This window comes from Maylandia zebra, linkage group LG3 (assembly GCF_041146795.1).
Source record: "Maylandia zebra isolate NMK-2024a linkage group LG3, Mzebra_GT3a, whole genome shotgun sequence".
Classification (NCBI taxonomy): domain Eukaryota; kingdom Metazoa; phylum Chordata; class Actinopteri; order Cichliformes; family Cichlidae; genus Maylandia; species Maylandia zebra.
Window position 1 is genome coordinate 2,965,713 of NC_135169.1, and position 12,375 is coordinate 2,978,087.

A 12,375-nucleotide genomic window follows, 5' to 3' on the forward strand; every position below is an offset into this window, starting at 1 on the left:
TGTGTTTCAGCTCATATCTGCCTCTCTCACTGAGGAGGGCGTCCACTAGATGGAACGGAAATAGTTCTCACCACTGTGTTTGAACCAATAGAAAAGCTGGTGCTCAGAGGAAGGGGGCGGGCTTTACTTGGTGTCAGTGACAGAAATGAAAAAAAGCTCAAATGAGTGAGAAGGACGATGAAGGAAACATCTGTGCTGTGTCTGCTCTGTAAGTAGAATCTCTGTGTTTGTTTGAAGTCTTGTACTTTGACTGTCTGCTCTCCTGATAACTGATGATGGAGGAGAAGACATGAAAAACAAATCAGGCTGAATTCAAGTTCAAACACCACGAGGACCAACTGCAGGTCTGAACTGACTCTTTATCTTTGCTCAGGAGTCGAGGAAACACAGCAGGCAGTGAAAAGATCAAATCATTCACTCATTATATCAACACAGCTGCACAGTGGACACATGAGTGCACTGTGGTTTTTAGGAGTAGTGGATATTTTGCATTAAATAAACAGTTTAGTCAGTGCACATATTTTTGATCACAACGATTACAGGCGCAAGAAGACTTTATTTTTTATGTATTTTATTTACATATGAGATGTTCCTGTTTTACCATTACATACTTTTCACCTTTTGTTTATCCAAATTTTCTTGAAATACATTAAATCAAATATAATTTGAGCAGATATATCAGAGAGAGACGTGTTTGTGTGTTTGTCAGCTTTGTGGAGTTGTTCTTTATGTTCACCTCAAATCAACCTGAGTGTCATTTCTCTTTAGTTCTGATCTCACTGCTGAGCTGCACAACAAACCAAGGTCAGTAACCTTCTTCTGTCACAGTTTAAACCTGATAAATGTTCACTGATATGACCTGATTGGGTTCATGTTTCACAATGTGAAGTCTAACAGATCATCAGTTTTTCATTTTAACCCTCACAGCTCGTCTGACTGTGAGTCCCAGCAGCTCTCAGTTCTTTGAGGAAGACTTTGTGTCTCTGAGCTGTGAGGAGGACGACAGCTCTGCTGGATGGACTCTGAGGAGAAACACAACTGAAGGACAGAGAACTCAGTGTGGAGATGGGTGGGGAAAACCAGCTGGTTCTTCCTGTGATATCGGCTACATGCTCGTATCAGACAGTGGAGTTTACTGGTGTGAGTCCAGAGAGGGTCCCACCAGTAACATGGTTAACCTGACAGTCACTGGTAAGCTGAGTGTGTGGAGTTAGTGTTGATGAAGCTGTGTGTAAATGGATGAAATGCTGTAGTTTGTCTCTGTGTTGAGGTGGATCAGTGATCCTGCAGAGTCCTGTCCTCCCTGTGATGGAGGGAGATGACGTCACTCTGCTCTGTAAAACAAAGACCACCGGCTCCAACCTCCCAGCTGCTTTCTATAAAGATGGCTCCCTCATCAGGAAGCAGCCTACAGGTCACATGACCATCCAGCATGTTTCCAGGTCTGATGAAGGCCTCTACAAGTGTGACATCATCGGTCATGGAGAGTCTCCATCCAGCTGGATCACTGTCACAGGTGACACACTCACCTGTCTGTGTTTCTGCAGCTTTCAACATTCACAATGTGACGACAACTCAATGACTGTGTTTGCTTTATTTTAGACAAACACACCACCACACCTCCACCTACATCTACATCTACACCCACTACTACCTCTCCACTGGATCTCTCTGTGTTGCAGTTGTTATTTGTTAGATCAGTCTATGTTGTGGTTCTACTGGTGTTACTGGTTCTGCTGAAGAGACGATGTGTTGACAGGAAACTTGAAGGTGAGACTCAGACTTCCTGATCTCAGGATCAGGAGATAAACCAGGTTACCTATTAATCAAAATGCTTAAACCATATATTCTTGGGCAAGAATATATGCTGCCTCCAATACATTCATCAGAGTATGAAGGTTTGTGAAAGTTCTATGCACTTGCATAGAAATCGCAGAAAAGTGCTTTATGAATTGGTCAAAGATGCAATTTGATAAAAGCATTTTGAGTACTCAAAGCTCTATATAAGAACCAGTCATTTTAATAATAAGTTTTCTTAGTACAATGCAGAATTGTACTGTAATCTGTGTGTGTGTGTGTGTGTGGGGGGGGGGGGGTATTTAAGAAATCATGTGCATATTTTTATTATCGGTACATTTTCTCTAATTTAAATGAACTGACATGAGGTAAACATCAAGGTCACAATATTAATTTTATGCCTTTTTTTTATTTTTACTTCATTTTAGCCAAACCTTAAAATCTAGGTCAGTTGTAACATGTGTGTTTAATATTGTACTTACTGAGTGTTGTTCACTGTGAGCTGGACTGTGGGTTTGTGGTCTGTGGTTAACTGAAGCTAACAGCTCTGCAGTCGTCCAGCATCCTGTTTCTGATAGAAAGAAAACACTTCAGCTGCAGCTGTTTCAACACAGAGCTGTTCATTTTAAACACAGGAAGGAACATGGAGACATCATCAATTATAAATTCATAAAGGGAGAATAATAATTAAAATAAGAGCTTCTTTCAGCGTTCTTTGCTGTTTTCCTTCAAATTTAACCTTTGACCTTTTTATATTTATGTGACTGAAATATTTAAAATTCTTTATCTAAATTCTGAGTCTGACATTTTTAAAGTTGATTATTTGGTATTGGTCGGTCACTACTTCCTGTTTTTCATATATTTATTAAACCAACAATAAATATATCTTGGCAGAGCAACCACTTCCTGGCTGCTCTGCTCTCTATGGCCCTCCTGGTGAACACAGAAAACGTTATTTCACAACCAAAACCACTTTTTGATCAATCAGCTGATCAAAGTTTTCTCAAACAGGAAAAAAATGACTTGATATTTCTGTCTCTAGTTGAAGTTTGAGTAACCCACAAAGAATTGTCATGATAACGAACAACCATGTGAGTCAGTTCCGCAGTGGGACTCACTGATGTGTTTAGTATGAATCACATGTCTCTGTTTTTGGCCATAGTGTGGCTCATCTGTCTGTGACATCATCAGCTGTGTGTTTTCAAACGGTCCTTTAACACGATGAACTATTTTTTAAAAGGAACATAAAACACTACACATATAAACGATGATTTGCACCATTGAGCCCTGCTCACAAATACTGACATAGATGTAACACTGTCTGTAAAGCTGGATTTAGGAAATAAGTGCTAACAATTTTAACCTATTTAGCGGTTAAAATTGTCAGTACAGAATTCTGTCAGTACAGAACACAACGCCACGTGGTTGGATGTGCCTAATAGACTTACATTAGTTTATATTGGTTAACTAGTGACAGAATTGATAACTCAACACTAAAACTAAAAACCAATTCACAGTGATAACTTTTTTGCTGAAACAATGAGTTTGATATTAAGAAACAAAGGATATACTGTCCATGTTCACTGTCTGTCTCTTTAGCAGTAAGTAGCTGTTCACTGTTTGGCTAGCAGCACTGAAACAGGGAAATTTTACTATTAGCTGTAATGTTTGGGCCTGTTTCAGTCACCAGATCAACAAGCCTGAGTCAGAAACTCTGATTTTTCCTCCACTGGCCGGCTGTACCAAGCGATGTAATAAGCTGATGTGATTATTTTATACAATAAAATTCTTAGCCCAACCACATCCAAACAGTTTATTACATACATAAATACACCATGCCACAAACTAGGGTTGCCAACTTTTAACTATCAAATAAGGGACACTTCGGCGTTCCAGAAGCACAATGCACAGCCCAGGACAGGACATGGTGTAAATGTGCACTATATGCTCATATTCGTATAGTAAATATCCAGTAAAATATTGCTATTCAGTTTGATATAATCAAAAACAATAGAGAAAAATGACACCAGAAATCACACAGACATTTCCTATGAAAAATGAGCAAAAGAAAAAATATTCAAATCAGAATCAGAATCAGAATCAGAATGGGGGTTTATTGCCAGATGTTGAGGTTTACAACATTAGGAAATTGCTGCGGTGCTTCAGTGCAAACAATAAGAATTAAAGTGCTATGTAGAAAGAAAGATATGTGCATGAGATATACATGAGATATATACATGAGAATAAGAATTATGAGTGCTACGTAGAAAGATATATACATGAGTGCAGGTGGTGATCAGTGCCAAACATGAAATGATGCAGTGACACAGCGTAGGGTCATGTGTTAGTGGCGGGGACAGTCATGTGGTTATTGTTCATGTGTCCAACAGCAGAGGGGAAGAAACTGTTCTTATGGCGAGAGGTTCTGGTGCGAATGGACCGGAGCCTCCTGCCTGAGGGGAGCAGGTCAAACAGACTGTGTCCAGGGTGAGAAGGGTCAGCTGAGATCCGGGCTGCACGCCGCAGTGTCCTGGAGGTGTACAGGTCCTGCAGAGATGGGACTTTGCAGCCAATCACCTTCTCAGCAGAGCGCACAACACGCTGCAGTCTCTGTTTGTCCCTGATAGTGGCTCCAGCGTACCACACGGTGATGGAGGAGGTGAGGATGGACTCAATGATTGCAGTGTAGAACTGCATCATCGTCCGTGTTGGCAGGTTGAATTTCTTCAGCTGCCTCAGGAAGTACATCCTCTGCTGGGCTTTCTTGATGACGGAGGTGATGGTGGGCTCCCACTTCAGGTCCTGGGTGATGGTGGTACCCAGGAAGCGGAATGAGTCCACAGAGGTGATGGGGGTGTCAGTCAGGATGATGGGGGGGAGTGGGGCTGTGTGCTTCCTGAAGTCCACAATAATCTCCACTGTCTTCTGGGCATTCAGCACCAGGTTGTTGTGGCTGCACCAGGTCACCAGACGTTCAACCTCCCTCCTGTAGGCAGACTCGTCCCCGTCCGAGATGAGCCCAATGACGGTGGTGTCATCTGCGAACTTGATTAGCTTGACAGACTGGTGGGTGGAGGTGCAGCAGTTGGTGTACAGGGAGAAGAGCAGAGGAGAAAGAACACAGCCCTGAGGGGAGCCGGTGCTGATGGTCCGGGAGTCCGAGACATTCTTTCCCAGCCTCACGTGCTGCTTCCTGTCCGTCAGGAAGTCAGTGATCCACCAGCAGATGGGATCAGGCACATTCATCTGGGAAAGCTTGCCTCGGAGATGGTCTGGAAGGATGGTGTTGAAGGCAGAGCTGAAGTCCACAAACAGGATCCTGGCGTAGGTTCCTGGGGAGTCCAGATGCTGCAGGATGAAGTGTAGGGCCATGTTGATGGCGTCGTCTACAGACCTGTTGGCTCTATATGCAAACTGCAGGGGGTCCAGGAGGGGGGCCGTGAGGGTCTTGAGATGGGAGAGAACCAGGCGCTCAAATGACTTCATGACCACAGATGTCAGAGCCACGGGTCTGTAGTCATTTAGTCCAGTGATCCTAGGTTTCTTGGGGACAGGGATTATGGTAGAGGACTTGAAGCAGGCAGGCACATGACATGCCTGCAGTGAGGAGTTGAAGATGCCAGAAAACACTGGGGCCAGCTCGTTTGCACAGTGTCTGAGGGTGGCAGGAGACACACCGTCTGGGCCGGGAGCTTTTCGAGCATTCAGACTCCTAAACTGCTTCCTCACATCTGCTTCATGAATATGAAGAGTTGTGGTCGGAGGAGGTGGTGTGAAATCCTCTTTTGTGTGGGGTGAGGGGGCGGGTGTTGCAGGTGAACAGTTTGAAGGCGGTGATGGCTCTATGGAGGGGGGAGAGGTGGGGGAATGAGTGTCCAAAGTGCCTCTATTGTTGGGGTCGTTGGAGGTGTGAAGGCTGCCTGATGGCTCATCAAAACGGCAGTAAAAGTCGTTAAGGGTGTTGGCTAAGAGCAAGTCATCAGTGGAGTGGGGGGTTTTAGGCTTGTAGAGGATAAAGAGGATCTTCAATCACTCAGGTTATTATGCAACACAGACCAAAAAGCACCTTACAATACAATACAATCTTTTTGATATGGCACGTTTAAAAACCAGATTGTAACCACTGACTCATTTTAAATAGTTTAGGACAGCCAAACTATGGACCAGTTGCTAGGTTCGGCAGGGCTACAATAGAAAGCGCGGTGAATACGGAATGAAATGGCTGGAGACAGGAATTTGAGCAGCAACTGTTATTATTTTGCACAAAAATGAAATAAACAAGACACAAATTCCACACTGACAGTAGTAATGGTAATAATAACAATAATAAGAACAAGAATAAGAATAAGCTGGCAAAACAAAAATTACCCCAAAAATTCCCACTTGTGAATCGGTATGAGCAGAAGAAACGACTAAAACCCCTTTCAACCAATGAAAAAGGTATTTACCCCTTGTGATCTGGCAACAGAAAAAAAAAAGTTTGCTGGAGGATCACACTTCCTTTTTACAAATAAATGTTTCTTTTCAAAATAAAATAATGAAAATACATTCATACAAATAAAGCGAAAACAAGAAAAAAATAACAACAAAGGCAATTTTCTCTACAAGTTACAAGAGGTATGCCAAAGACCTTCAAAGAACCAATTAAGAGCAATAACAGATACAAATATACTGACAGATGGGAGACATAACTAACCAATAATACACCAAGCAGAGTAAGCAAGAGTCAAAAGGCTGAAGGTTAAACCATTATAAAGATTAATCAAAGCAAAAAATAAATAAATTACAGTACACTTACAATTGCAGGCTCTAGGCTAAATAAATAACTTTTTAATTGGCGAACGAGGCGATCGTGGCTCAAGAGTTGGGAGTTCGCCTTGTAATTGGAAGGTTGCCGGGTCGAGCCCCGGCTCGGACAGTCTCGGTCGTTGTGTCCTTGGGCAAGACACTTCACCCGTTGCCTACTGGTGGTGGTCAGAGGGCCCGGTGGCGCCAGTGTCCGGCAGCCTCGCCTCTGTCAGTGCGCCCCAGGGTGGCTGTGGCTACAATGTAGCTGCCATCACCAGTGTGTGAATGTGTGTGTGAATGGGTGGATTGTCATGATCCTGGGTCCTTTTGACCCAGCGTTTTGTGTTTTCTCTTCACGATTTTGGTTCTGTTCTTCCTCTGGTTAGTGTTTACTCTGTTCTGCCCGTGTGTTCCTGTATCTAGTCCGCGTTTCTTAGTTTGTGTCCTTTCATGTGCAAGTTCCTGTTTTATTGTGAAGATCTGCGACTTATGTGAGTGTTTTCAGTTTGCCTCCCTAGTCTCGTCATGTTTATCACTCCCAGCTGTGTCTCCCACCTGTGTGTAATCTCCCTATGTTCTCTGTGTGTATTTAAGTTGTATTTTCTGTCTTAGTAATTGCTGGTTCGTCTGTGTTGTTTCCCCTTGGTCTCCCTGCGTCTTCCCGTATGTATTTCTCCGGACCTCCCTGCATCCTCGTTCTGGTTTGTCTTATTAGTTTACCCAGTTTAGGTTTCCAGTTTCATGTTTTGTCGCCACCGCTGTTTGTACTTACCCACCCCTGTAAATAAACACTCACCTGCACCAGAGCTGCTGCCTTTTGGGTCCTTCCTACATTCCACACGGCTTGCCCCGGCAATCCGTGACAGGGTGGATGACTGGATATGTAAAGCGCTTTGGGGTCCTTAGGGACTAGTAAAGCGCTATATAAATACAGGCCATTTACCATTTACCATTTAATTGAGATTTAAAAGATTGAATTGAATCAGACGCGCAAATAGCTTGAGGGAGATTATTCCAGAGGTAGGGTGCAACAGAGGCGAATGAAGGGTTAACTCTGGTCTTAAGCCGAGATCTAGGTTGCACCAGGAGCACTTGGCCTGCTGATCTAACCACTCTCTCAGGAGTATAAAAGCTGAGAAGATCAGCAAGATGGCTGGGTGTAGTGTAATTTATGATTTTGTGAGCAATCAATCAATATTTAATGGGGAGCCAGTGCAGGTTGGAAAGAACTGGAGTAATAGATTCAAACCTACCAATTCCAGAGACACAGCAGCATTTTGAACAAGCTGCAGTCTGTGAACAAGGGCAGAATGGAGACCAGTATAAAGAGAATTACAGTAATCTAATCTAGATGTAACAAAGGCATCAATAAGTTTTTCAAGGTCCTTACGTGGTATGTAGGGCTTGGCCTTAGAGATTAGACATAATTTGTATAAAAGGCTCTGGGATTTTATGTCTATGTTCTGCAATATTGTGTGGGGTGGAGTCGTAGGAAATGACGTAGGCAGAAGTTGGGGGTATCGCGATGCTACTCGAGAAGGGGAGATTTTTTCAGTGTTAGTTCTTTTTACCTCGTAAGCTGTGTTCCTGGTTGCCATCCTTCACGGTGATGCTCCGAGTGTTAAGTTCATGACTGGAAGTAAGTTTCCTTAAATATGTTTATTTTCCGATTCTGATGTTGGCTGCGGCTTTAGTTACATTCTACCGCATTGTAGCACCACATTTGTTCATCTCGTGACTCGAAGCATGTGCCGCCGGCCGCCGCAATTATGTAGTAATTTTATTCAGCCACACGATGGCGCCAAAGACCTTTGTTTACAGTTAGAGTGGATGTTTCGGCTATGTATGACATTCTCACTGTGTTTAATTGTGTCCTTTCTGTGTTTGGAGCAAGAGATGTAAGATTGGCATAGTTCAAATTATATATGTCCTGTTATGTGTATATTCAGATGCATATGTTGGTTTATTTCATTTAATCCTTTATATGTATCTTAGTGAAGCTGTTGCTGTATATATTTATATACTCATGGCAACTTGTTTGTTACTACAGACTGCTGGCAACACTGAGCATCTAGGTGGCAATAAAACAGCTGGTGGTGACAATCCAGCAAAGTGGAAGCCTGTTGTCCTCCTTCCTGTATCCTGACCGATACACCATCTTGTTAGCTGCTGAACCTAAAAGAACTAGCCCTCACCAAGTACTCCTCAACATTGGTCCTTCGAGCCGGATAGCAGCTATCAAAATGGAGCCAGATGGAGCGACATGTCCTGATGCAGGGCCTAAACGCCATACACGTCGACCAAGCCGGTTTGAGGACTTTGATGTTAACTATACAGGCCACCTCTTTAGGGAAATGCTGCAGTGGGATACCCCACAGCCTCACACAAGAAGCAACAGAGTTCAGCCTCAGTATAGTCATACGCCACCCCTCTACAGCGACAGGGATGATATTACAATACACCCCCTCCACTGGGAAGAAGTGAACAAGATGTGGACCTTAACCCTTTAAGACCTACCATAGAACCAAGTCCGCCAGAGCTTTAAGAGGGTTATCCCTCAAAACTGTAAATACAAAAAAGTTGCACAAACTAGTTTCCCACCACAGGATATTTATTTTAAGTGTCTTCATGGTTTTATTTTTGAAATACACCAATTTTTATATACTGCAGGAAAAACGGAAATAAATATTATAGTGCAAATTTGCAAAATAACAGCATATGCATCAAAATAAACTATTTCCAGGAGTGCAATATGAGTCTTAAGCATCCCAGAAACGACACAGAAAGTCATGAAGTCAAACATAACTTTTAAAAACACAAGTATAAGCTCATGAGGCCACGATGGTAAAAAAAACTACATTTCCGCAAAATGACGTCACTTCCGGTTTCGGGCAGGTCATGCGGTCATGTGATAGTTCGCGCTGATGGACGTAGGAAGTGTTACAAACAGCTGATCGGATCGGCGAAGCGTGTTTCTGGAATATCATGTTTTTGTTGCTGCAAGTGATTTTATGCAGTTTTTGCAAAGCTAAAAAAATGATTGCGCTAGCTTACGTGGTTGCAGAGCTACCGGGATTTAAAAATAGTTACGCAAAACAGAGCGTGCCCGCTCCGATCGGCTGTAAAGGGTTAATAATTTTTTTTGCATATGAAACTGGAGGAGTTGTACTTACATCTTATGCCATCAGCTTGTCCTAGGTCACAGTTTCCTTCCACATATAGCTTTGCAAAAACTGCATAAAAATCACTTGCAGCAACAAAAACATGATATTCCAGAAACACGCTTCGCCGATCCGATCAGCTGTTTGTAACACTTCCTACGTCCATCAGCGCGAACTATCACATGACCGCATGACCTGCCCGAAACCGGAAGTGACGTCATTTTGCGGAAATGTAGTTTTTTTTTTTTTTACCATCGTGGCCTCATGAGCTTATACTTGTGTTTTTAAAAGTTATGTTTGACTTCATGACTTTCTGTGTCGTTTCTGGGATGCTTAAGACTCATATTGCACTCCTGGAAATAGTTTATTTTGATGCATATGCTGTTATTTTGCAAATTTGCACTATAATATTTATTTCCGTTTTTCCTGCAGTATATAAAAATTGGTGTATTTCAAAAATAAAACCATGAAGACACTTAAAATAAATATCCTGTGGTGGGAAACTAGTTTGTGCAACTTTTTTGTATTTACAGTTTTGAGGGATAAGCCTCTTAAATTTCTCTAACAAGAAATATATGTTAAAAAAACAAAAACGATTTTCAATTTTTTTTGTAGTTTATTGCACTTTTTTGCAATTTATGTAATTACTATGCACCTAATGCAGACATATTATTAAAGTTTGGGCTATAATGGTTGTATTGATGTATAGCAACTTGAAATGCTCCCAAAAATGGCTCCACAGCATGTAAAAATATAATATAAGCTCTGGCGGACTTGGTTCTATGGTAGGTCTTAAAGGGTTAATAGGAGCCTCTCACCTGAATTTGCACCTTCCAATTGGCCAGGGTCTTCAATACACACATTTCATACAGAATTCAGAGCCTTGCAGGCCGAAAGAGAGCAGCTACTCCAATCACAGCAAGTTTTACAGGAGGGCCTCAGAGAACTGAAGGAAGCAAAGAGTGACCTCAGAGAGCTGATTGAAGTGGCTCACCTGCTGAGGAAGGATATGGCTCAGCTGACTGCCTCACAGCATAGCACCAGTCAGCCCCCCAAGCGCGGTTCAGGAGATGTATACACCACCCCTGAGACAATGCCACAGGAGTAGGATGAGGAGGTGTGGCCCGACCCACCACCATGGGCTGAACCAGTGGAAGAGTTGCACACAGGATTCTCCCAAATGAAGGTTGACGAACAATACTCCGATGATGGTGTACAGTACCACCCTCTACCCCACACAGCATATTTTGCTGGTGAGCCTTCGCTGCCGAGTCATCGCTGCACCCCATATCAGGACCTTGTGGTTAAGGATGGAAACACGTTTCATGCCCCTCCACAACACTCTGTGCCACCCCCCTGCTGGACACCAAGTAAGGCAGGTTTGCTCCCAACCGAGCCTGTTCCAGCCAGTTCCCCCTCTCTTGTCACTGGAGTAACCAGTGGGCACAGCAGCAACCCATCTGCTCCTCTTTCGGCTGAGCTAGTGTACAGGGGGCCCAAACCAACCATTCCAAGGTTCATTCATTCTGATCCCTCTGAGTTTGCTAGGCTCCGCATGGCTTTAGAGAACCTACTCCCTCCTAATGCTACTGAGCTCTTCAAGTATCAGATACTTGTGGACCACCTCAAACTAGATGAAGCTCGACTTATTGCCGATGCTTACCTGAACTCACCCAAGCCTTATACTGACACCATGGCAGCCCTCCACGACAAATTTGGACAACCTCATCAGCTCGCCTTGAGAAAGATAACAAGTGTCCTGGATGGTCCTGAAATAAGGCGAGGTGACACAGTAGCCTTCCAAACGTTCTCCCTTCAGGTGCAGTCACTAGTTGGGCTGTTACAAACATTAGGACTGGAAGGAGAAGTGGAGTTGAACTGTGGGTCTCACGTTGCCCGACTAATAAGTAAGCTTAATAAGCCAAGCTCTCCAAAGAGGAAATAAAGGACTGGATACAGGTCAACAAACGATGCTGGCGCTGTGCCCGAACTCATTTAGCTGCTCAGTGAACGCTAAAGAAACCCTGCAGCCGCTGCCAGGGAAAACATCTGCTGGTTCTTCACGAGGTAAATGCCAGGACAGAAGGAAACAACACTGGCATGGTTGCAAAGGAGGAAAGCTGCCTAACCAGTTCGGCTTCGGGTTCACTCTACCTTGATCGCCATGGTGCTGGGAATCGTGTCATGCTGAAGATTGTACCTGTGCCTTTGAGCCATGGAGAGCGGACTCTAGACACCTATGCAATACTTGATGACGGTTCAGAGAGGACCATGCTGCTCCCTGCTGCTGCAAAGACTCTTGGTCTGGCAGGCATCCCGGAGGACCTGCCATTACGAACCATCCGCCAAGATATTCAGATGCTTCATGGACGTACCGTATCCTTCCGCATCTCTGCTGCTACCAACCCTGGATCCTACTACAAGATTGATGGAGCGTTTACAGCTGATCATCTCAACTTAGCTCACCATACCTATCCTATCGACCAGCCGAGAAGGAAGTACAAATACCTGCAGGGGATCCCGGTCCCTGCCCTGAAGGAAGCCGAGCCGCTGCTTCTCATTGGTTTAGACCAGCCACACCTGATCACCCCCATAGAACCAGTCCGCCTCAGCCCACCTGGAGGCCCAG

General features: G+C 43.8%; 1 protein-coding gene across 1 annotated transcript; it reads left to right on the forward strand.

The window, feature by feature from the left end:
* The first annotated feature begins 120 nt into the window (after positions 1-120).
* On the forward strand, positions 121-10,854 carry LOC143414194 (Fc receptor-like protein 4). Its single transcript, XM_076878042.1, has 5 exons — positions 121-208; positions 769-804; positions 928-1,191; positions 1,271-1,516; positions 10,619-10,854. Exons 1-5 carry the CDS (start codon positions 178-180, stop codon positions 10,852-10,854), a joined length of 813 nt encoding a protein of 270 aa, XP_076734157.1. The 5' UTR covers positions 121-177.
* Positions 10,855-12,375: the final 1,521 nt, after the last annotated feature.